The 26,735-nt window shown below is 43.9% G+C and overlaps 1 protein-coding gene across 1 annotated transcript in view; it reads right to left on the bottom strand.

Annotated features, from left to right (window-relative positions):
* The window catches only part of LOC100771767 (dual specificity mitogen-activated protein kinase kinase 6), a 68,351-nt gene extending 42,592 nt beyond the window's left edge, over positions 1-25,759 (bottom strand). The window contains exons 1-3 of the mRNA XM_027425788.2: positions 25,655-25,759; positions 23,991-24,127; positions 1,239-1,498 (exon numbers count right to left, since the gene is read on the bottom strand). Of these exons, the coding sequence (XP_027281589.2) occupies positions 1,239-1,498; positions 23,991-24,127; positions 25,655-25,759 (502 nt within the window). The remainder of the gene's footprint in view (positions 1-1,238; positions 1,499-23,990; positions 24,128-25,654) is intronic.
* Positions 25,760-26,735: the final 976 nt, after the last annotated feature.

The following is a 26,735-nucleotide window of genomic DNA, read 5'->3' as shown; positions in this document are numbered from 1 at the left end:
AAAAGGAGTAGTCTCTGATCTCCACATCTGACTCCTGACTATCTACACATTAGAAATTTTCACAGTGTTCAACTTTTTCACAAGTATAAAATTTCAAAACAATTGACTCCAGGACAGCAAGAATAAACCTCAGGAGATACAGAACCCAGCCAAATGTCATTTAGAAAAATGCCCTCTTTTCTTGAAGCTATATATCAAGTAACCCGAAGACCATACACATACCCACAACCTTCCTGAATTTACTTCTTCATCTGCAGAAGCTTCAACATCCCCCAGGAGGTTTTCAGAGCTGCAAACACAGGGACTCCAGAAGGAACCCCAACAGAAGTCATCCCTTACTGAGCTCCAAAGCCGGCACACTTCAGCTGGAGGCAAAGAACAGAGCAGACTCCACCTCCTGCTCTTGTGTGGTAGCAAACCTCGGTGAGTTCATTGTTCCCGGGCAATGGAAGCCACTCAGGGAGACAGAAGGTTAGCTGGCCCATTCAAACACCCAGGGGTGGTATTGCTCATTAAGCAGCCCTGCAGTTAGAAATCCCTGAAGTAACTCTGGGAGCCCAGCTCTCTAGCCTTTTGATAAATGGCTCTTTCATTTCCTAACAGAAAGAAAAACAATAGGCGGTCGGTTTCCAGCTGTGTTTATTTCAGGGCAATCTGTTCCCTCAAAGAGGCTGCCAACACCTCATGCTAACATTTAACACTGTGCTAGGGAGGAAAAAAAATTAATGGGAAGGAGAGATATGAATAACAAAGTTAAGTGGCCAAGAACGTTAATGGACCTTTCCCTTGATAATCCAAACCAGAAATTGTTTAAAGTCAGAAAATAGGCTTTACTTTAGGTGGGGACAGAAAATAAGGCTACTCAGACAGAATCTTGTCTATTTCTTGTATGCCTTTTTCTTAGTACAGACTGGAAAGGGGGAGCCCACCTGACTGAACACAAACAGCCTTGCTTCATTGGTGTGTGTGTGTGTGTGTGTGTGTGTGTGTGTGTGTGTGTGTGTGTCACACCCATGTTAAGAAAACTGTTTCTCCAAAGAAACGGTATCATCCCAGGACACACACCGACTCACTACATTCATCTTAACCAAAGCCAGGCCATGAGAATTTAAACCTTGGGTAAAACAGCACTGGGCTGAGAAAGAAAAGGAAAAAATATATAAAGAGTAGAGGGAAAGGAGAAGCGTTAAAAATTTCTAAATTTTTAGAAGAAAAATTACCAGGCCACATAGAAATACCCGGCTTTAAGTGTACATCAAATGATGGGGTACAAATGAGGTCTCGCCCAGCGCAGGCTCTGAGGGGGCGAGCACAAAGACCTTTCTGATGTGCCTTATTACATAAAATAGAAGGCTGTGTTCGGCGCCAACCCAAACAGCACACAGCCCCACGAAGCTGGCAGCCGGTGCCGCCCTGAGATAAGCTGGTGTCTATGCGTTTGTCAGCTCCTCTGAAGGTTGGCAAGTGTGGTTCTGGTGGTCTGCTGCTATCGACATAGCTTCACAAGAGGAAAGACTGCGGGTCACCAGCGCCAAGTTTATTTTTCTAGTGTGTTTCCCAGTGTGAATGGGGCTTCTAGCCAAGTTCCCGGCGACCCGGAGGCCTTGGCTGCTCTCTTCCTGCAACGTGCATCTGGGCTTGTGTTCCAAGTGTAGCTGGCAGCAAGGCACACAGAAAAATGTCATTAGATGCCATTAAACTGCAAGGATCGTATGCACAGCAGCTAATGGACCCCAGAGGAGGCAGGAGGTGCAGAGGGCAAGCTGCCTACACAAAAGCCAGTGGGTCCTCTAGAAGAGCAGCCAGTACTCTTAGCCGCAGAGCCATCTCTCCGGAACCCACATGCCAGCCAGTTCACAACTGTCTAACTCCAGTTTCAGGGGATCTGACACCTTCACACCAATGCACATAAAAATAAAGTTAAATAAATTACATATATTTAAAAAAAAAAGCTACTAGGAAAAAGACAAGGAGACTGTACCACCGCAACCCTACAAAATGCCAGATATTGTGTATCACAGTGTGCAAAATCACACAAACTCTAGAAAAGAAAACTTGGAGAGTTCATTTGAAAACTTGGAATCACATTGACCGGACCTTAACTGAGAAGGCAGAATGAATGTCTTAGCAGCTTGCCTGTCCCCTACATGGTCCCCTCTGCAAGGAGAGCTCCAACTGCTAGCAGATGAGAAGTCAACCTTCTGAATTCAGCACATTCATGGAAAAGCCACAGAACCTCCCCCAAACCTTCCCCCAAGCTCCGAAAATAACTCCCATGACCACCAGCCATTTATTTTCCTCATAATATTATTTTGTTGCTTTTAATTTCACATTTACTCATTACTGATTTATTGTCTAACTTCCCCACAAGAATGTAAATTCCACAGCAACAAAAATGTTGTCCAATATGCCTGGTCGTTAATGCCCATTGTCCTTTTCTTGGCTGTTTTGAACAGAGTAAGTCACAGACGGGGGGGGGGGGGGGTGATGGGGGATGATAGAAGAAGATGAAAGATAACGGGAGGGAGGGAGGGAGGGAGGAGGGGAGGGAGGGAGGGAGGGAGGGGAGGGAGGGAGGGAGGGTGGGAGGGAGGGAGGGAGGGAGGGAGGGAAAACCAAATGAAGTGGAAATAACACAAGCACAACCAGTAAGGCTGTGTTTCAAATCCCACTTGTGATGGTTTGCGTTAAAGGTCAGTTTAACATACTCTAGAGTTACCTGGGAAATGGGACTCTGGGTATTCCGTTAGGGGACTGTCTTGATTGCATTACATGGATGTGGGAAGAACCATTCTAATCGTGATGGGACTAATTCCTGGGCAAGAGAACTGCATGGCATCAGACAGGGACAGGGAGGGCAGCACTAGCACGCTGTCTTCAAGGTTCTCTCCCAGCTGTGGGTGTAAGGGAGCCAGCTGCTTCAAGCTCCAGCTGGCCTGACGTCCCCACCATGGTGGACTGTTCTTTGAGCTGGAAGCTCCTGTAAGCCCTTCCTCTTAATTTGCTTTTATCAGACTGTGCCATCACAACAATGGGAAAGGCAACTGAGACACCAGCTGTGCCACTTATTTACAGTGTGATCTTAAAGAGCATTCCTCACCATAAATCAGTTCCCGGACCTCCAAACTGGAGCTGACAGTCAGCCTGACCAGCCACTCACAGACTCATCTGACACTGTGTGCACACAGATGCAATGTGCACAAAGAACTCGAGCAGTGCCCTGCAGAAGGAGTGTTCCACAAACACTCTCCTTTCCCACTTCCACATTTGTGCTTTTATTTTTAAAATATGAGGTAAGCAGAGAGCCCTGTCATAGGTATCTTGTGTCTTCCAATGGCGTCCTCTGACCTTCCTCCCTTGTGTTATTAGTGCTAAAATTATATTTCCCAACAACTCATGCATCTTCAGCTACATAGCCAGTGTGCCCACCAAGTATGGGAACTATTCCAGCTCTGGGACTGTAACCTCAAAACTCTCTCTCTCTCTCTCTCTCTCTCTCTCTCTCTCTCTCTCTCTCTCTCTCTCTCTCTCTCTCTCTCTCCCTTCCTCCTTCCCTCTCCCCCCCCCTCTCACACACACACTTTAAGCTCCACAGTAAGTTAGATTGCAGCCAGGGTCAAGAAGCACTTGTCTAGCATAGAGTATGGTAGTTATGTCTAGATAGAGATTTTCATCTTTCCCCATTTCCCACCTAATAACACTAAAATCTCTTTCCTCCTAGGCTCCTGATACTTGCCCTACATCCAAGTCAATTGTATCTGCCTCATAAGAATTAAATTACTGAGGGCGAGAGAGATGACTCTAAGACTAAGAGCACACACTGCTCTTCAAGAAGACCAAAGTTCATAGCTGGATGGTGGTGATTCAAGCCTTCAATCCCAGCACTCGGGAGGCAAACACAGGTGGTTCTCTGAGTTCGAGGCCAGCCTGCTCTACAGAGGGAATTCCAGGGCAGCCAGGGCTACACAGATAAATCCTATCTAGATAAAACTGAAAAAAAAAAAAAAAAAAGAAGCCCAGAGTCCAGTTCTGAGCACCACATCAGCCAGCTCACAACTGCCTATAACTCCTTCTGTAGGATGTAAGACACGCTCTTTAGATTCCATGGGCACTGTACTCATATGTACATACCCACTCATAGGCACATTAATTATAATTAAAAATAATAAAAACCCTTTTAAAATAACTAAACTCAAAGTAAGTTCCTCACTGTGCTAATTGAACTGAACTGAAACTGTCAATAATTCACCAATGTCACCATGACAAGGAATAAAATTCATCACTAGCTAATTCTGCTTTTAAGGCATCAGCAGATATAAAATCCCAATTACTAAAATAGCAGTGAACTTACATAGTGGGTGATGCGAAAATGCATCCTGAAGGCAGGAGAGAGGAAATCAGACAAGGAGAATAACATGTCTCACAGAGGAAGCGGTATTACGGGTAGTCTTGGATAACTGATTTGAGGGTACATGAGAGTTCACTATTTGTAATAGTGATATTTCAGTTGTCAGCTTGACTAGACCTGAAATCAACTAAAAGATACATCTTTGAGAGGGTCTGGGAGGGCATTTCCTCACAGGGATTAATGAAGGGGAGGAGGTCTTCACTCCAGAATGGGCAGATATGAAAAGATCTGAGGGAGAAGCAGGGCTGGTTTTGCCCACTCACCTTCACTCCTCACAGGTGAGCTTTGCCACTGCTACCAACATCCTTTGCTAACATCAACTTCTTGGGTGAAATGAAGGATCAGGAGCTCTCCAGGAATCCTCCAGACTTTCAGTACAATATTGGTCCTACTGAGGCACCTGTCCTAATGGACAGAGCAGTTGCCCAGTTCTCAGACTTCTCTAGCATGAAGAGAGCTGGACTACTTACTCAGCCCAGATTGTGTAAGACAATCTAATGAATCCTTTGTGCTACATATTTATTCTATCAGTTCTGCTCCTCTAGATAATACTGACCAATAAACACCATCGTCATCCCCATCACCATCACCACCACCACCATCACCATCATCACCATCACCACCATCATCGACATCACCACCACCATCACCACCACCACCATCACCACCATCACCACCATCACCACCATCACCATCACCACACCACCATCACCATCACCACCATCATCATCACCATCACCATCATCACCATCATCACCATCATCATCACCATCATCACCATCATCATCATCACCATCATCATCATCACCATCATCACCATCATCATCATCACCATCATCATCACCATCATCACCATCACCACCACCACCATCATCACCATCATCATCACCGTCATCATCATCATCATCACCACCATCACCACCATCACCACCACCACCATCATCACCATCACCACCACCATCACCACCACCATCATCACCATCATCACCACTACCATCACCATCATCACCACCATCACCATCGTTATTATCATCATTAACAGCAGCATCACCATTATCGTCATCACTATCAACAGCAACAACATTAGTATAACCATCTGGCTATTCCACAGCAAGAAGAAATTCCATGAAGAAAAAAAAAAAAGGTGAGCAAAAGGGGGTAGAGATGGGAGAGAAGGCAAATAATGGGTGTTATGATTTGAATATAAAATGCCCCTCCTGAGGTTTATCAATTTGAACAAATGGTCCTCATCTGGTGATGCTGTTTGGGGCCTTGCTAGAGAAAGCAGGTCACTGAGGAGGGATCATATTGTATCATATACCTGGCTCCTTCCTGCCTCTTGCCATATTCTTCCTTTTTCCTGGTCATTCAGATATGAACAAGCTTCTACAACATATCCATGAGCCATTGTTGCCACCATTCCTTCCCTGACGGGATGGACTGTAGCCCCTGAACAATCAACCCCTCTCTCCTTAAGTCGCTTCAGTGTGGTAGGTATTCGTCATCACTACGACCATCATCATCCTCACCATCATCATCATCATTACATTCAGTCCCATAAACAAGAAATGTAATTAATAGGATGAGTTTCAACCCAGAATTACTAAATGCAAAATACTGGAAGAACACATGGCAGATTCCCAGTGGGAAAAGGAAGCCTGAGCGTGTTCTACAGGAAAATGTGAAGATCTGAAAGTAGACCAGAAGAACAAGGCAGATGGGAAAACAAGAAAAATGAGATTAAAGAAGGAAGCCAGAGAAACAACACTTGAAAAGAGGAGAGTAAGAAAGAAGAGTCACTGGTGGACAGAGAAACACTGCTCCTGTCAAAGAAGATGCCAGAATGTGAGCACCCAGAAGGGTTTCCTTACAGCGCCATGTGACTGAGGCGCTTTTTTTAGACTTGGTGGATTGAAAGTACGTTCTGTGCTGTTAGCAATTTAGTGCTGACTACATGCTCTTGAAACAGCCCAAATGTAAATCACAGCAAGGCCCTCTACTTGTGGTCTAGACCCAGTGTGACAGGAGGAGGCGGGCAGTGGTTCTGTGGGGAATCCCCATCATCCGGCTACACTCATCTTCTTTATTTATATCTACTCCATTCATGAGCCTTTATCAAAAGGAAGTGCAGTCACCAGGGTGCTAAAAACAGCACTCTGAAATAAAAATATGGAAACAGATTGCAAAGAAATTTAGGAATGTGGTCGATCTTTCCAAAATGAATACCAAGTTTTGATAGTTTTTAAAAGTGTTCATTTTTAGATATAAATACTGAAATGTTTACAGTGATATGGAGGACAGGAGAGAACTGCAAACTGGAGATTAAAATGAAATAAGATTAGCCATGAGCTGCTAATTGCTGAAGTTTGGTGATGGTGGCCCATTAGATTATTTAACTTTTAAAACTATTTGAAATTTATCAAAAGGTAAATAGCAACAAAAGGATACTGTAGGAAGACACTGTAGCCCCACCTCCTAGTAGCCCCTACAGGTGTGCTTGGCCATGCCAGGGGCATGGCCAGGGGAGGTCAAAGATGACGCGGGGACAATTCTTAAGGGACTGCACACACGTGGATGCCCCCTCTCTCTGGCCTCCCTGCCTTGCTGCCTCTGGACACGCTCTGGCTTGCGCTTGGCTGGTGTTTATCTAAATAAAGGTATGTTAAATCTACAAGCCTTCTCCAGCGCCTTCAGAATACTCTTTGTGTCCTCTGAACTTCCATGAGGTAGGAGCATTCCTTCCTCTTCCTCAATGCCACCTGCTATCCTGTACTGGGGCAAAGTGGGAGATGCTGGCCTTCTTCAAGACCTTTCTAACCCAACGTTACATGGGAAGAAAAACCATAAGGTGACATGTAGCCTTTTCTCTAGGTCTTTGGTACACTCTAGAATATCTCATGTTCCCTGACAATGAAAAACAACAAGGTAGAGAAACAAGGTAGTCAGAAAATATGGCAGGATTCTTTGTCCTATAACTCAAACACTCCAGCTAAGAAAAGAAAAGAAAAAAAAAAAAAAAAAAAAAAAAACCTTCCATCTACCATCTAGCCTTTGCCTTGCTGTGGTTTGTATATAATATCTGATCACCTTTCTCTATAGAGAGAGTTCAGAATTTGCTGAGAGTCTGGTTTTCAAAGACCATCCTGGTAAACAATCACAGCAGCTCGACTTTCATTCTGCTATATATTTGCCCAGCTTCATGCATCTCTTAATGGTGACACTTTTAGTTAGGGGTCCATGACATCCAATTACTAAGAAATGGCTCCCAGGAAACCACAGAAGTAAAATATGAGATTTTTTTTTTGAAAAGAGAAAGCAAATCTATAAAAAACAAATTACTTATTTTCTCTGTGGTTTGGTCTGTACCAGTAAACTAATATTTCAATAGTAGTTCAGATCCTCATGTAGGTCTTAATGGAAAAATTCCCCAGTCCTATAGAAAAACCGAAGCCTCCAATCTACAAATCCTGAATTAATCATCATCACTGTAATTAACAAACAACACTTTAGGCAATACTGTAACTCAATGTGTCAAAAGAAGTAGCATTCTCTAGTTTTGGGTCTAGAAATTGTTTTGGTCAGTTGCCTTCATACCGGTAAATAAGTTCTATCTCCAAGACTGAACACAAGAAGAAAAGACACAAATTCTCTACTGTAAGAACAGTGATCCACTCCCTACATGACCACAGAGCTATGAGTGGGAGGTATAGGTTTATATATGCCTCATAGTTTCTTGTATATACTGTCACCTAAGGATTATTCCCAATATGGTTACAATGTCTAATCAAAAACATGGGGGCTAGAGAGATGGCCCATTGGTTAAGAGTACCTGCTGCTCTTGCGAAGGATCCATGTTTGGTACCCAGCAACCATGTGGTGGCTCAGAACCATCTGTAACTCCAGTCCAAGAGTTATAGAGCTCACTTCTGGCCTCCAAGGGCACTTGCATTCCCATAATGCACATACACAGAGGCAAATTTTATTTTTAAATTTTTAAGTATACATATAAACTTACAAAATAAGCATATAAACATACATTACATACATTCATATCTATGGAGAGAGTTTGTAATTATCCCTAGATATAATAATGTTATAAGAATTCCTTTATGTTGTAGGTTTTTCTTTAAATGATTTACTTATTTTTATCTTAGGTGTATGAGAGTTTTGCCTGAATGCCTGGTTCCTCCAGAAGTCAGAAGAGGGCATCATATTTCCTAGAACTACAGTTACAGATGTTTGTGAGCCACTATGTGGGTACTTGGAACTGAACCTGGGTCTTCTGGAAGAGCAGCTAGTGCTCTTAGCCAGTGAGTATCCCCTAGCCCTAAACTGTACATTTTTAGCTAAGCAACACTTGCCCTGACACCTGACAAGCAGATATTGGAAAATAAAAGCTGAGTTACCATGCTAGCTACACTGCTCTTCTGAGGTTGGTACTGCATCATGAACAAACATTCATGAGAAAATTGTTCATGAACACATTATTCATGAGAAAAATGATTAAGAACTTGAACTGATTGAGAACTTATTGTATACAACATGGTATCTTCAGTTGTCCCATGACTTATTTAACATCACAGAAACTCCATGAGGGGCCATTTCTCCTACTTCAAGGACTCTGTCCAGATACATAGAGCTTCTACAGATACAAGCATTGGCTTTCCCATAGAATGCAGTTGGCCTTCAGCACTTCAACTGAAATTGTTCTTCGTCACGTGACTGTCATCGAGCTGTGTCAGTGCTGTATATATAAATTCCAGAATCCACAGAAATTTGTCCTGGAGAAAGTCCACAGTGCAGGCTTTCTGTTCCTCTGACCCTGTTTCTCCAAATATCACATGCAAGTCATAAAACTGTTTACCAGGAGTTGTGGGGGCATGACCAAGGTCTGCCAAGAGGCTCTAGACTCAATTTAAAAAAAAAAAAAAAAAAAGTCATCTACTGCCATGAACTCTGCACAAGATATTTTGACCTTTCTGGACTTTAGTTCCCTGGTGCAAACATGGAAAACATTTGATCGGTCAATCAACCAGATAATCTTCTCAGTAAATGATGCTCTGGTATTTAAGAGGAGTACTTATCAGATTCACAGGTAAGGTCTTCTGCTCTTCAGGAGCCCTGTGGCATCCTTACTAAACTCCCTCTACCCAAAGGCATTCTGATGACACTGAAAGGCCTGGTGGCTGTCTGACATTAATTACTTTAGCAGGAAAGTAAGAGTCAGGTGAGTATTTGAAAGCTGAGGTCATGATTGCAGCTTGCAAGATACCATATCCTGGGGTTGTTTGTGTTCTATCTGTCCTGTGAGGTGAGAGGACTCTGCTCTCTTAATGGATCGATGACTCCCTTATCCTGACAGCAATCTCTACCTGGAGCCTCAGGATTCCTGTTAGTGGAATCAATTATCCCAGAAGAGACTAAATACCAAGGCTCACTATGACTCACATGTGGCTTCATGGTGGACACTGGGAATAAAACAAACTAAACCAAATGTGTTTCAGTGATCATTTCACTGTCTTGAGGCATCTTCTAAACAGGGAGATCCCCTAACTCTTCATATCAAGAGACTACTTTCTTCCCAAGAAACTTCCCCATTCTCCAGTCCCTAAAAATAAACATGGCCTCTATCAGTTAAGGCCCCACTGCTCCCAGCACCTACTATGGTTGTGAGGCTCCAAGTCAATTACTGGGGAAACAACTGAAAAAAGAAAAATTACTCTTCTCAGGGTGGTCCCCTAATCTCTCATTCATATATCAAATGCTAACAGGTGAGACACATTCCAGATTTCATTTTAGCACATGGCTCTTTGTCAGCATCTTCACTTAGACTTCACAGCACTTGGGAGGCAGAGGCAGACAAATCTCTGTGAGTTCAAGGCCAGCCTAGTCTACAAGGCAAATTCCAAGACAGCCAAAACTGTTACACAGAGAAACTCTGCCTGGTGCGTGTATGTGGTGGGGGGCGGGGGGGGCACGTGTGGGCGTGTGTCCCACAAGAAGGAAGCTGAATAACCAAGAGACAGCCAGATGGGAGCTCTATTACCCAAACACACCCGTCCTGGTTTCATTTCTGTGGGTGTGACAAAAATACCCTGATAACAAACAACTTAGAGTAGAATGAGTTTATGCTAGCTCCCAAATCCAATTTTATCACAGCAGGAGGAGCATGGGACAGCTGGTCTTGTCACATTCACAGTCAAAAGCACAGAGAAATGAGCACATGCATGGTTAGCGCTCAGCTAGCCTTCTCGACTCTCACACAGTCCAGAGTGCCACCCCAGCACATGAACAGTGCTACCAGTTTTCAGTCTGACTCTTTCCACACCTATGAAAGCACTCAAAACAATGCCCCACAGACATGCCCATAGGCCAACCTGACCTAGACAATTCCTTGTTGAGATTCTTCCCAAGGAATTCTACCTTGTGTCAACCTACCTTTAGGCTGGGCTGTATTTCTTTGAACCAAGTTACACCTACCACCTCTAATATCTTGGAATATCTTTATATGTTTCCTGAGAGAGAGAGAGAGAGAGAGAGAGAGAGAGAGAGAGAGAGAGAGAGAGAGAGAGAGAGCACTTGGACATTTTAACACTTGTCATCTCACAACCTGCTCCCTCATCCTTTACCTCCTCTGCTCTCCCCCGCTCTCTCTACAAGACTACAAAGTCATCTGTGTAAACTTGCTGCTGTGCACAAGCAGGGGATTGTCAGCACCATTAATGCCAGGGCCAAAGCAAGCAACTTGCAGATATCACCTCTGCAAAACTCTCGGTTGCATAATGAGCTGTTATCCCCAGCGTGCAGATGAGAAACTGGGCCTGAGAACAGACAGCTAAATGCACTACAATATTACAATGAGATAAGTAGAGCCGGCTATGCCTGGCCAGGTCGAGGCCCCCACTTTCCTCACTGGACTACGTGAAGTATGGGGTGTACATGAAATGTAATCTACACAGCCTTCCCCATTTCTTTCTGCTCGCCTTCTACTTTAGCACCCCATGGAGCTTTCCTTTCAAACACAGGCGCTGACTGGCTTCCAAATAATGCAACTGGAGAAGCCCTCACCTCTGGCTACAGCAAGAACCTCTTCTGTCTCTAGATTCCCATTCTAAAAGTTCCCTGACACCTGAAAGCAACTGTGGGGCCTGCTGACGTGCATATCTTGGCTACTAAAGCTGGCAGGGACACCTGTGATCAGTGAATGACGAGGGACAGGGGTTGATCAGTGCTCCTATTAGTCTTCCAGACACACAGATCTAGGATCCATTTCAAACAGCTCCGATAGCTGATGGGAACAAATGTCTTGTCCCCGGCTGTGACCACTGAACCAACTTTCTTCCCCATGTCCCTCCCACTTTGTGGGACTACAGTGACATGGAAGCCTCTTACGCACAGGTCTCTTTTGAGCTCTGTCTCTGGAGCGAGGAGACAACAGAAATGTGTTCCAAAGCAAAAGTGAACTGAGCAGCCAGCTGGGCCCTGGTGCAATCTGTCCTGTCGCTCAAGCCATATGAATCAGCAGATTCAATGGTGATGGGTGAAAGAAATCCTAACTCACCTGTGGGTATCAGCCAGCTCCCTTGCCTCACTCCCAAAGCTCCCACAAGGAACCCTCCACGGTGGGTTCAGGGATAGAGGCAGAGCATAGGTAGAGTGCTATGGGCTCCGTCTTCTCAAGGGCCTAGCTACTGTCACTGCTCAGTATCCAACCAAACAAGAGCAGATATACAGATTCTTCTAACAGGGAGATGATTTAACCCTTTGGTGGCAGGTCGGTCACAGAAAATCCATCCACCCAGGAGAGGAGACAGCAATTCATGCCACTAGAATTGACACCTACTTCAAATACAAGTGTGCCATCTCTGCCCACAATTCCTCTCTAAGCACCATTATCTGAGAACACAAGGATGCCTAATCTACTTGGTGGCACTTTATAACATTACTTCAGATCAGGAGACTGACATATCAAAGGAGTGATGGCAATAAGTGTATGGCTATGTCCACTGCAGATGCTACTACTAGGAACTAGGAATAAGACAACTAATTGAAACCATCATAAATTGCAAAACACCTTTAATACACCTAACCTATCAAACATTACAGCTTACAAGCACACTGCACTGTTTTTTCTTAAATAACATGTTTTTCATTTATTTTACATACCAACCAGTTTTCCCTCCCTCCTCTCCTCCCATTCCTTCTCCTCCTCCCTTATACCCCCCTCTCCACTCCTCCTCCATCTCCATTCAGAGAGGGGCAGGCCTCCCATGGGCTTGCACAAAGCATGGGACATCAAGTTGAGGCAGGACCGAGCTCCTCCCCTTACATCAAGGCAAGGCAAGGTAATCCAGCAAGGGGGACAGGTTACCAAAAGCCAGCTAAGCACCAGAGAGAGGTTCTGCCCCCACTGTTAGAAGCCTTACTAAGAGACCAGGCTACAGAACTGTTGTCACACACATGCAGAAGGCCTAGGCCAGTCCCATGTACGCTCCCTAGCTGTTGGTCCAGCATCCATGAGCTATGGAGAGTGCAGGTTAGCTGTCTCTGTAGGTTCGCCATCATGACCCCATGGTTCTTACAATCCCTCCTCCCTTTCTTCCGCAAGACTCTCAGAGCTCAGAGTTGCAAGCACACTATACTGTTAAGACTATTGGCAGTGGCTGCTCAGAATCAAAAGAAAGTTAGACAGTGAGACTAGAGGTGGTGGGCAGGGGGGTGGGGGAGGTAAAGGCTCATGAGTAAAGCTCTCATCACATAAGCACAAGGACCTTAGTTCAGTCCCTAGCTTCAGGATAAAAGAAAACTGGATGTTTTAATATGTGCCTGCAGTCAAGCACTGGGGAGAAAGAGATGGAAGGGCCCCAGGAGCTAGATGGCCAGCCAGTCTAGCTGAAGCAACAAGCTCCAAGTTCAGTGAGAGAGTCTGCCTCAGATAAGAGAAGAGGACAATCAATGTCAACCTCTACCCACATATGGACCCCAAACACAGGTGCCTAGACATACACATAGACATACCTAAAAACACACACAAGCAGAGAGAGAGAGAGAGAGAGAGAGAGAGAGAGAGAGAGAGAGAGAGCATCATGTAATATGATAGCTGAAGAAAAGGTAAAAACTCAAAACTCAACGTACTATTTCCAGTGAATGCCTACGATTTTTCACACCATCACTAGCTAACTCAAGAAATCACTAGTCGCTGGGTGGTGGTGGTGCACGCCTTTAATCCCAGCACTCAGGAGGCAGAGGCAGATGGATCTCTGTAGCTCGAGACCAGCCTGGTCTACAAGAGCTAGGTCCAGGACAGGTTCCAAAGCCACAGAGAAACCCTGCCTCGAAAAACCAAAAGAAAAAAAAAGAAAGAAAGAAAAAGAAAAAAAGCTGTGTGCAAGGATTAACTGTCATTCTCTACATATGTCTCACCATCCCAAAGTATATATACCTAACATATGCAAATATACCTAACATACAGACAACCATACACATTTTAGAGCCCATGAGTCCATAAAAATACTATCCCAGTTCACCTCACAAGGTGTCTGCAGGTTTGTGGTTTTGTTTGTTTTTGTTTTGTTTTTTTTAATTTCAGGTTCGCCTTCTCTCATGATTGTCATGTCCAAAATGCTACATGCGCTTCTTCTTAAGAGTGAAAAAACCTTACTTGAGCTTCGCTGAGAGGGTCGCCTGCATGCTCATTTCTTAACCTATGTGAAAAGAGGACATGGGTCCATCATGATTAGTTACTGCCCTATCTGTCGGCACCACATCAGGGGTTGAGGTCAGAAACAGCCAGGTTTCTAATGGAAAGGGGGGAAAGGAGTCTCTCGGGCCTCATCAACTGAGAAGCTCCCCACTAACTACCTGCCTACCTACAATCCAGAGTGGGGAACAACATGAAACCCCTGAACTTAGATGTTAAAACTTTGCTCCATGCCCCATCAACATCGCTGTCTCAGAGCACTCTGTGACCCGAGGAAAGCTTAGAAACCCCCTCACTTCAACTTAACAGCCTTCTAACTTCAGTTTCTAAAGCACAAGAGATCTCCAGGAACTCAGACCGTAACTCAGAAAATGCAAGTGTTCTCCCAGTCTCATTTACTGCACTTTTGCCCCTAAGACCTTGGCCCAAACACAAATATTTGCCTCAGTTTGAATCCTCCTTGTACTGGCTCCTAGACACCAACTTTTCAAGCGTCTAAGGCAATTAAGGGGCACTAAATTCTGAATTAGAAATGCTGCCTTTTCAGCCCTCATTCTTCTAAAGAAAGGGGGTACTGAGTAAGAGTCCCTGAAGGAATAAAGGAAACAGACACACAAACTGCCCTGAAGAGGAAATAAATCTGTGGTTTAAGAGCCAAGGGCAAACGTCAAGGCAACCTGTCACTTCAGTGTGCTACTGAGATCTCACCCCATTGGTTCAAACACAGCATTCAGGGCCCCAGAAGTTTTACCACCATCTGGAACAGCTGTGGCAATAGAAAGAGATTGACCTGCCCAGCGCTTTAATCCACGAGGGCTCCTTCAACAGTTCTATTTATCTCTCTGAAAGGTTTAACACAAAGGCATCCACTGTAGCCATGATGCAAGGGCAATCGTGGGTGCTGGGGCTCTTTACAGCCATGTGCCCTTGGGTGTGGCTTACAGCTTTGCCAGGCAGACAACTACTAGGCAGACAGACATGAAATCATGACTCCAGATCTCACTTAGCACCTCAGTCAGAGGGTAACTCTACGGTCAACCAAAATTGCTCACTTTGGAGAATGGATAGGATACTGCTGGGGCCAGGGTGGTGGTGTAGCATTGGCCTAGCATCCGGAAGCCCTGGATTCAACCCTCGGCATCATTAAGAAAAAGGTGGAGGGCAGAAAAGAATTCAACCAGGACAAGAACTGAGAAACAAGGCAGCCCCTGTCAACCAGACAGACACTCAGCACCCCACCAAGTGCAGATTTTACAATACCGCATTCTGCTTTGTTCCCTTGCATTTGGACAGTGATTTGTGTGTGCTTAACATTATTAAAGATCACAGAGAACATGAAAAATAATTAAAAATAAAACATCATACTGTTCCTGACCATAAATTACCGTAACACATCATACTATGTATTTCTTGCCCCTCTCTTAGCTTGTCATCCAGCAACAGCCATGCTGCTTGCCCTAAGTCAAAATTCACATTTGCTCTGAGTCGAGGCATTGAAAACACTTATTTGCATGCTTTGGTTTTTAAAGCAGATTCAGACCCATCTATTTCAGTCTTGAGAATTAAGCTACATTCATAAAATCTTCCTGACATCACACACGGAAAACTGAGAGGCACCCTCCCCATAAGCCACTGGAACATCTGCCAGAGACAAGGAATTAGATGGATATGATTGAGGAGGGGAGGATATACCTTCTGACTATCTTGAGTTGGGGCTGGCAAGACAGCTCAGTGGATAGAGGTGCTTGCTGTCAAGGCTGGCAATCTCAGAACCCAAGAGATAGAAGCAGAGAAGCAACCCCCACAAGTTGTCCTCTGAACTTTACAGGCACACTGTCTCACACACACACACACACACACACACACACACACACACACACACACACTCACACACAGAGAAAGTAATTAATTAATATCTTGAGCCATGTCCACACTTTGTATTTTAAAGCATCTCCGATCTTTCCTGGCCAATATGTACTTATAAAGAAGCTCTGTCTTCTTAACTAAAAAACATTTCACATCCAGGATTCCAGATTTCTTGCACTCATTAACTGAAAAGAAGAAAGAAAAGTTGTCATATCACTGATGCTTAAAAAAAAATAAAGTGTTACCTTTAAAAATAAATGCAGATTTCCTGAGTTTAAAAAGTCAAACAGATATTGTGGTTCTAACAACACATGCCTACAATCCCAGTAGTTGACATGTTGAAGCTGCAAGACCTTGTGTGTTGATGTCAGCCTGACAAAAAACAGAATGTTCAAGCTCGGACTAGGTAACATAGCAAGACACTGTCTCAAGACAAAACAAAAAATGACAACAAAAGAAAACACTTTTCAATGAAAAATATACATTTAAAATTTATAGAACCAGGCTGGAGGATAGCTAGGCAAGTGCAAAGCCCTAAATACAAACCTCAGTAATAATAATAATAATAACAAGAAGAAGAAGAAGAAGAAGAAGAAGAAGAAGAAGAAGAAGAAGAAGAAGAAGAACAAGAACAAGAAGAACAAGAACAAGAAGAAGAACAAGAAGAAGAACAAGAAGAAGAACAAGAAGAACAAGAAGAACAAGAAGAACAAGAAGAACAAGAAAAACATGAGGAAAATTAAAATTACCCAATTTTTACAACCCAGACAACACTGATGTGACAATTTCAGCACAGTAAAAACTTTTGGCACAGCCCAAATTTTCACACACAAACTTGTAACCACATATGCTCATACAAATATAGAACGTTCTAGAATTACATATACAATTGTTCATATAGTGCTCTTAACCCTTAGCATTTTGTTGTCAACAGTTTTCTATAGACACTCATTGTCTTTCTATAGGGTTTTATTAGTTGCAAAATATTCCAAGAGACTACAAAAACGGGTTGTGAAGAGGCATATTTATTTGTGCTTGTTAAGTAACCAATTACATAGTAGGTATGCATTCGTAATGTGTGAAATATGTCTGCCGCCTTAAAAAAAGAAAAACAAGCTGAAGAATGAAATGCTAAGCCACTCAGCTTTACACAAGCTGAAGTCAATTCATTTCAATAGTGTTCAGCTGACTCTGAACAGATAAAGGCATCAAACCTGGGCTGTAACAGGCCGCTCCTTTCCAAAGCAAGTGAGAGAATAGAGGACCCCTCTAAATGGGAAGACCATCTAGTCTCCAGAGAAACAGATCAGGATAATTTCTAAAACATACAAAATCTGGTCTCTAACATGTGCCTAAGTGTCCAACTGCTTTCAGAGGGCTCAGCCTCCTGTGAAGTCCTGGTGATGGAAAAATGACTAAATTACAATCATTCCTCTCAAGGTCTTTCAGGGCTCTCAGTGTGAGTCAGACCCAACACTGACATCCTGGATGTTTAAATCCATTGAAAACTGGGCATTGACCATGAACAAAGCAAAGGTATAAAAGTCAGCCAAGGGAGTAACAACAGTTCACATCCACTAAATAGATTTTTGTCTTCTATGTAAATTTACTAATACATAATCAATTTGTTTGCCTGCTATGATGTTATTAAATTAACCCTGTTAAGCTCTTAGTATGTGCATGCAGCAGGCTAGATAATATGGATACCAAAATGAAACAGAGCCTGGCCTCTGTTGTCAGCACACACCCATTTTACTGTAGATTATAGATATATGCCAAGCAATTACACTGGGAGAAAATTGTAAATAAAGAACGTGGAGAAAAGTCAAGAAACAGTCAGGCGCGGGTGTTTCAGGACTGTCTCCAAGAAAAGCATGTGAGGAAGTAAGGGTGTGTGGTAGTTAATCTTAATTGTCAACTCGATGAGCTCGAGAATCACTATGGAAACAGACCTCTGCACATGTCTGTGAGGGAGTTCCTGAGCTGGGTTAATCTAGGTGGGGGAACATGCTAGATGCGATCCTCATTATCCCATGGGCTGGGGTCCTAGACTGAATAAAAGGAATAAATGGGGGTTGAAGAGATGGTTCAGGTGTGAAGAGCTTGCACTAGTCTTTCAGGAGACTGGAATTGGGTTCCCAGCACCCACTTCTGGCAGCTCACAGCTACCTGTAACTCTAGCTCCAGGAGAGCCAAGGCCCTCTTCTGGCCTCCTCGGGAATCTTCACATACCCACACACATATCCAAGCAATTTTTTTTTTCAAATAAATCCTTTTTTAAAGAGAAGAAAGCAGAACACGAGGATTTATCCTTCTCCACTTTCCTAACTGCAGATGCAATGCAACCAGCTGCCTCACACCCCTGTTGCCTTGACTTCATCAGCACGGTGGACTCTTAGCAGGGATTTTGTCAAGGAGAAAATCAACTAAACAGCTGGTAGAGTAGGAAAGGCAGGGGAGAGGTTAGAAGAGACATTCTAATTCAGGACTGGCACAAACTCAAATGCAAAAGCAAGCAGGATGTCTACACAGTATGTGTGACCCTATATGTAAAATCTAGACAGAGTGCACCAAGAAATGAAAACAGAGGCAAGCAGATAGATGCGTCAACCATAGGTGACTATGAGTCAACAGACTGGAGTGACAGCTCTACTTCCGATGAAGTCCTTACTTCATACTTCACTGCAGACGCAAAAGGCACACAGTAAGACCTCACACATCACTCATCACAAATCATGCCTTCAGCCCCTACACAAAGGTGGACAAGTTCTTCCTGTCAAAGGCCAGTCCCTCCACAAGGCTCCAGGTTCACCCATTCTTGTCCTAGGAAGAATGCCAGGATAAGGCTGAAACACCTATCTCCCACTGGATAAAGGATTTGAGTATCTTGAACATACCACCAAGCTCCTCTTACCTGCTGTACCTCTACCTGTAAACAACTATGCTCTTGTCTAATCCATTACAACTTTCACCAGTCAGGACTAATGGCACATAACTGTTATCCCAAACATAGGGAGGCTGAAGCAGAAGGATCCCAAGCTTAAGGCCAGCTTGTGCTACACAAGATCCTATTTCCAAAACAAACAAGCAATCAAAACAAACAAACAAAAAGCTTCATTTCATCCTATCCATGAACACATAAACCCTGCAAATAGGTATCAAACCCTTAAAATCAGAAAGAAGCAGCGGCTTGTTCCCTCATAGAACCTGCAATAGGGAACAGTGGGATAAATCCTTTGTTTTAGACCGGGGAGATATACTAAAGTCTACAGAGCCCCAAACAATAAATGTATATTATTTGGAAGTTGTAGCACTTTAATAACAGGGTAATAGCAAAGGAAACAAAACAAACAAACAAAAAACCAAGATGCATGTTTTTGCCAGATGCAGCCATGCTCTTAAAACAGCATGTTCTGCCAGCATCTGGTTTTGCCCCCAGCTCACTGACGGTTTCTTCTCAGGCTCCTGTGATGGACTAGGTTATGCTTCACACCTACGTTACTTAGTCTGCCTTCTTTTCTTACTTCACTATAGACTGTCATAGCTATAAATCCCAACTTTCAAGGGTAGCTCCACATTAAATCTACAACCTGGGCCAGACTTTGATCACACTGCTCAAATTGCAGCAATTCCTCTCAGAGATCTCAGGCAACTTTTATTTGCAATAGTGTGTGTGTGTGTGTGTGTGTGTGTGTGTGTGTGTGTGTGTGTGCATGCATGCGCACATGCACGCACATGAATGCACTCTGTGCACAAGTATATCAGGAGGGCTTGCCCAAGGGTATGCATTTGGAGGTCAGAAGTTAACATCAGGTGGTGTCTTCCTCTATTGCTTTCATCTTGTGAGTCTAACCATTCTGGTTAAACTGACTGGACAGCAAGTCCCCAAGATCCTCATGTCCCTGCCTCACAGAAGTGACAAACACGAACCACTACACCTGGCTTTCAGATGAGTCCTAGGGATCAAAGTCAGAAATTCATGAGTACATAGCAAGCAAACACTTCATTAACTAAATCATCTCAACCTCTTGACACTTTTCTTCCTAGCAAACCCTCTACACACTCATTCAAACCAGCCACCCTTGATCTCCTCTTTTCTTTTTTTATGTCTAATCCAATAGGCAAGTGAACCCACTGGGTAATGAGATATCCAGCCCACCAGCACCTGTAGAGCTGACCATGCCTGTTTGGGCACAGTCACAGGTGGGACATGCCAGGGAGTGAGTTTAGGTCTGAGGTCCAGGCAGGTGGCTCTCTCTTGCATCCAGTCAAGTCACAGGGAGCCGCCTGTGCAGATCCTTAGAGCGGGAACCTGGGGCGGCCATCTTCTTCTGTAAGTGACTTCTCACCAAAATAAATAATATTTAACCTGTACTATCAGTGCCTCCACACCACTGATGTATCTCTAACAGGTATTCTAAACCAGCCCACTCTCTTCCATCTCTCTTGCTAATTCTCTATTCAACATCATCAACACCAACATCATCATCTCTTTCCTGGACTACTACACCATCCTTTAAATTGGTCTCTGTAAATTCTCTTTCATTTTCTTCTGCCCTGTGATTCACAATGCAAGAGCAATAATCAAGTGGAAACTGTATAATGCCATCCTTGTGCTGATTTCCACTGAAGTTGGGGTGACATACCCTTCTCAGTCTATAAAGACCTTTGTGATATTATTCTTGCCTGTTTCTCTGATTTCATTCAAGGCTCTCTTAATTGCTCTGTATGTTGGTCATTCTCTCAGTTTCAGCTCCCCTAATCCGACAAGCTGATGTGTCTCTAGGACTTTCTACAAACTACATAGACTCTCATTGCTTCCTTTCCTTCCTAATGCCTCCTCATCCTTTAGGCTTCAGCTAAAATATGTCATAATCAGCAAGAATCTTATTCATCAACACTGCTCACAGTGTGTCTACTCTTTTATTCTCCATGCCAGAGGCTTGCTTGTTCCCTTTGTTACACAACAGTTTATAAGCAAGTCAGTTATTTGTCTGTGTAAATGCTTTGGTGGTCACTAGCACTGGGGGAAAAAAAGTTCAGCGGAATCATAAACAGTGATCCGTCAACTGTTTTATTCTCAGTCCTGAAAGAGAGTGTTTGGCCCATGGGTGGGTACCAAATTGCATCCATTAGCAGGAAAATGGGTCAAAATGGAGGACGAGATTGGACATTGGAAAAGAGACTGAGAGATTCTGACAGAAATTGAAATGAGACAAGGAGCCAGAACTTAATCAGTAACAGCAGAGACGGGGAGGGGAACATCAAGTTATACAGAAAAGGTCTTTCTAAGAAAAACCTGAAAACAAAATAACAGAAGAAGCAAATCTGGTGAGATGGAAAATGATGATTCAGACTGACGTAGGATGAAGCCGAGGTCCCCACCAGCTAGAGGAATACAGCAAGCAACTCTCTATCCTAACTTTAAACTTCAGTGAAAGGGCCTGGTGCAAACAAAACTTTGGAGTTTATTATTATTAATAATTATGATACAAATACACAGAGAGTAACATTTTACAGCATAGAGCTTGCAGGATGCTCAGATTGCTCAGGCAAAGCACCTAAATCTAAATCCATTGCTCAATAGTCAATGAGGCAGCATGACGCTCCTCTCTCAAGGCCAGATGGATACACAATGGAAGGAAGCACACCACAATGGCATAGCCAGCTCCACGGTAGCCGCAGTCCTCTGACTTTTCCCCTCCAGATTATCTCCAGCCTTCCTGGATACAGATGGCCCACTTCCTAACAAACATCAGCGCATGGGCTCCACATGGCTGGGATCCTCACAAAGCTGACTATTTGACTTAAGTGTTAGATGCAATACCCATTCAGGATTTCTCCCTGAGAAGTATCAAAACACAGGATGCAGGTAGGAAAAAGTAACTGACTGAGCAACATTTAACTCCAAGTAGGAAGCCAAAAAGGCAGGGTACACCACTGGCGATTTGAGTGGGTATCTATTTTTATTATAATCCATGAATGTTCATAGTATCCCTAAGCAGAATCCGCCTTAAAAAGAAAAGTTCACTTGTCAATAGGATGGTTTAAAACTCTAAGTATTTTGACATAGACATATACTTCCTTTTTAATTTTTATTTATTTTTATTTTATGTGCATTAGTGTTTTGCCATGGGAGTCAGGTCTCACACAGACAGCTGAGAGCTGCCATATGGGTGCTGGGAATTGAACCCAGGTCCTCTGGAAGTCAATGCTCTTAAACACTGAGCCATCTCTCCAGCCCCCAACACATATTTCAGTAGATTTCCAGCCTAGTTTGCTTTCTATTGCTGTGTTAAACATCATAACCAAAAGCAATTTGGGGGAGGAAAGGGTTTATTTTGTCTTACAGCTGATCGTCCATCACCAAGGGAAGTCAAGGCAGGAACTCAAGGCAGCAACCTGGAGGCAGGGAATGAAGCAGAAACCAAAAAAGAGCATTGCTTATTGGCTTGCTCCTCTGGCTCTCTTCAGCTACCTTTTATAGTCTTCCCAGGAATACTGGCCCAGGGGTAGCTCTGCTCATAGTGGGCTGGAAGGCCCCACATGAATCATTCAAAAGGAAAATTCCCTCCATAGGCTTGCCTATAGGCCAATCTGTGGAGGCATTGTCTCAATTAAAGTTCCCTCTTTCCAAATAATCCAAGTTCATGTCAAGTTGAAAATAAATAAATAAAACCAACACACCAACCAGCACATTACATTTCCTGTACCAGACCAGACATTTGGATTGAGAGACATTTACATGTGATAAAAGTCCACTTTGTGGGCTAGGAAGATAGCTCACAGATAGGGTGGGGTGCTTGCTATGCACTCATCACCCTGGAAAAAGCCAGGAGCCATGGTGTAAGTCTGTGACCTCAGCACCAAGGAGGTGGAGACAGGAAGATAACTAGCCAGCCAGTCTATCGAAATCAGTGAATTCCAGGTTTAGTGAGAGACAGATCAAGTAAGGAAGATACATAACATCAACCTCTAACACACACACACACACACACACACACACAGAGAGAGAGAGAGAGAGAGAGAGAGAGAGAGAGAGAGAGAGAGAGGCTTTGTCTTTGAAGTGATTCTTTCAATTGGCTCTGCTGGGATGCTTACAAAGACAGAATGAAGCAGCCTCTCTGTGTAAACATGATCCTGTCAATCTCACATAATCATTCCAAATGGCTAACCAATGGAACATCTATCATTCTTTCATTTGGGGATCCAACTACTCAATAAATACTAGAGTTATTGTGCTTCAGGCTCTGTAGAAGTCTGAAAAACTAAACAAAACATGTTTTCTCTCTTGAAGTAAGGACTTAATCTTGCAGAACACATAAAAAGGTATAAAGTAAAAATGGGCAATGAGGCCTTATAGTGGGAAAGCACTATACCAAATACTCAGGCAATAACTCATTCAAGCTTTGTGAAAATTATATAATCAACTACCACCAGGCACAGTTTATGGGGAGGAAATTGAGACCTCAAGAACCAGCCAGATGGTGGTGGCGTACACCTTTAATCCCAGCACTGGGGAGCCAGAGGCAGGCAGATCTCTGTGAGTTTGAGGTCAGCCTGGTCTACAGAGTGAGTTGCAAAACTACACTGAGAAACTCTTATCTTAGAAGAAAAACAAAACAAAACAAAAAAGGCCTCAAGAACATCTCCAAGAGGGATGGGTGAAAAGCCCAACTCTAGACTCTATGTTTTACTACTAAGTAAAGTGGTCATGTGCTTAAATTGTCAAAACAAACATTTTTGTGAAGAAAAGATGGTACGAGAAATCGTAATGATTTCAAGACATTTAAATATTTATCAGTCAACAAAACGGTTTGTTATATCAGGGAACCTATGCAGTTCCAATGTTTCCAAAGTTACTGTGAAAGTGAAATTCTCAACGGACGCATTAAGAGATGCTTTGCATGGAATACACGCATCTCTGTGTACTTAAAAGTAAAAACATAGAAAAAACTTCCCGTAGGTTATCAGAACACCATAAAATAACACAAGCTGAATAATTTTTCTTGGCACCGGTTCACATCCTTTAAGTCACTGTAAAGCTTCTCAACACTGAGCATCGCAGAGCTCAGCTTGGAACTCAGCCCAAACAGCTGGTACAACCGGCAGTCAGCAGGCGCCGTGGTGTCAAACACTTCTCCCTTCACTACCTAAGACATGAATGGCTCAGCCAACCTTGACCACACAGATTTAATCAGCCGGCAGGCACCATGTACACCATCCATGAAAAGCAAGGAAAAGTCAGGTGAGTCCCTGCCTGCTTCTTTTTTAATGTATCCACACACTGAGGAGAGATTATGTTCACTGTGCTTTGCATCTCACACACTGAGGGACCACACTGGATGCTAGGAGCCAACAGCAGCATCCCTAAGATCTGGCTGCTACTAGTGTAACTGGTTCAGTGGGGAAGAGCCCTTACACAGCAAGCGTGAGGACCTTGGTTCAGATCTCTGGCATCCATATAAAGACAAATGTGATCATGGCAGGCATAAAACCCTAGCACCACGTGGGGTGCAGACAGGAGGATTGCTGGGGCTTTGTGGCCATCAGCTTCATTCTCTGTTCAGTGGAGACATTATCATAAGGTACTAAGGTAGAAAATGGTACAGTAGGACACCAGACATCTCCCTCTCCATCCCCTCTCTCTCACACACATACACAGATGGAGTGGGTTTTAAGAATCTAGGGTAAATGCTAACCCAGATGGAATGTAGAACATGGTCACAGGAGTGTTCCAACGCTATCCTCGGCAGATCAGGATGCATGGTCATCGAATGACTGAATTATTACTTGCTTGTCAACAACTGTAAACAGCAAGCAGATGTCCACAGAACCTGCCACAAGGAAGCTTCAAACACGTGTGGGAAAATATCACCCCTGGCTTGATTAATAAGGAAAATGGTTTTGTCGTTCAGCCATTCATTATGAGAAATTTCAAATACACAGGAGAACAATGTGATGAACCCTTGTGCACCTGAGATTCCCATTAAATAATTATCAATCCTTAGCTGTTCTTGCTTCGTGCATACCCCCCCACATGTATAGAGTTCTTTGAAGCAAATCCCAGACATAGTATGATTTCATCTGAACATGTTCCAACAGACATTCCTGACTAGTAAGAGAGATACATATGTGATCTCAAACCTATGACTTCCTAGGGGAAGGAATGCAGGGAGCATGAGTGCATGGAGGTGGGAAGGTAGGAAGGACTTGAGGGTGGCCCATGTGAAGCCTGGAATACCGGAAGACAAACAATGAGGACTGGTCCAGAAATGGGTTGAGGCTTAACACGCAGGGTCACAAACATGGAAAAATAAACAAATAAATAAATAAAACCCACGACATCCAGACAGGAACTGAGGCTGAAGTCCAAAGTTCCTAGGATGGTAATCTATGGTTCACCTGAAGAAAGCACCTTTGCAACGTCCCTACAGAAAAGAGCGATGGCTCAAGGCAATCCGTGAGCACTGAGGAGCACGCTGTGTTCTCCTGTCACTCGGCAGAGGAACTGTATGTGCTGGAACCCACAGAGACTGGCCAAGCATCTCTTCTCTGCCAGAACATCCTGGCCACACAGATCAGCTGACCAGAGTCCTATCCCAGGGTAACAGGAGAGGAGACGCTAACTCAGTCAGCTCCCTGCTGACTAAGGCAGAAGTCTTCCCAGTCTCCCTCACCATCGTCCATCTGGCAGCGTGCAACGCCTGCCTGATGGAAGATTCAGCAGCAAACCCAGGGTCGTGGATAAAGTAGGAAGGCTTGAGCTGAGGACTCGGCTTCATGTTTGCATGTTAGACTCAATCCCCGGTGTGTATGATTCATCCCGGACATTAAACGAAACCTTCCCTCATTTCACGTTTCTTTTCAAATTTCGACGCATAAATCCTGACTAAAATTAACAGTGTATGCCCCGCCCCCCAGAAGGCAGTATGACTGATAATACAGAAGGGAAAGTCATGGAAATGATGTTTAACTCTCTCTCTTTCTCTCTTTTCCCCTCCCCCTTCCCTCCTCTGCTCAGGGGACTAATGTGTGATTGATGGTGGAAATGGAACCCTGTTTCCTGTAAAGCTCCTGAAGTCATCAAAGTTTCCTCTATCAGAATCAGACTTGAGTCAAGGATGCAGAGGCCTCAAATGACCCCCAGCGGATAAGGAATGGCTTTGGGATGCTAAGTCACAGCTCTGTGGGGAGCCTTGGAGATCACCCCAGAGGGAAGTAGAGCCCCGTGGCTTTCTCAGCAGAAGGCATTCTCCAGCCAGCTCTCCCCAGAACAAAAACAACCCTGTCAGAAACCATAAACAGTCAGGAAAACATGCAGCCAGACAAAGCGAGGCCATTCAGTGGTCCCAGCATGGTCTCCTCCACCCCTCAGGATCATTGACCCAACAACTCAGAGAATCTGTTGTAAAAATTGGCAGGAAGAAATCTCTGCAGAAGGAAAAGGGGATAAAGACAAAGTTCACTCCCGGAGCATCATTCTTTCCTTTTTATCCTGTCCATTGTGGCTTGGTGTACCAGTATAGCAGTGTACATTTAAAAACCAGCGTACACAAAGCAGGCATAGTAGTGCACGCCTTCAATCCCAGCACTCAAGAGGCAGAGGCAGGTGGATCTCTATGAGTTCAAAGCCAGCCTGTTAAGCCTAGCTAGTTTCAGGCCAGACAGGGCTGCAGAGTCAGCAGAGTGGACCTTTGGGGAAAAGAAAAATCAAAGGGACTTTCTTCCAGTCATTTTAAGAACTGTCAGGTAGGAAGG

This window comes from Cricetulus griseus, chromosome 7 (assembly GCF_003668045.3).
Source record: "Cricetulus griseus strain 17A/GY chromosome 7, alternate assembly CriGri-PICRH-1.0, whole genome shotgun sequence".
Taxonomy (NCBI): Eukaryota; Metazoa; Chordata; class Mammalia; order Rodentia; family Cricetidae; genus Cricetulus; species Cricetulus griseus.
Note: the sequence above shows the minus strand (reverse complement) of the source record. Positions and strands in the feature narration are given on the sequence as shown.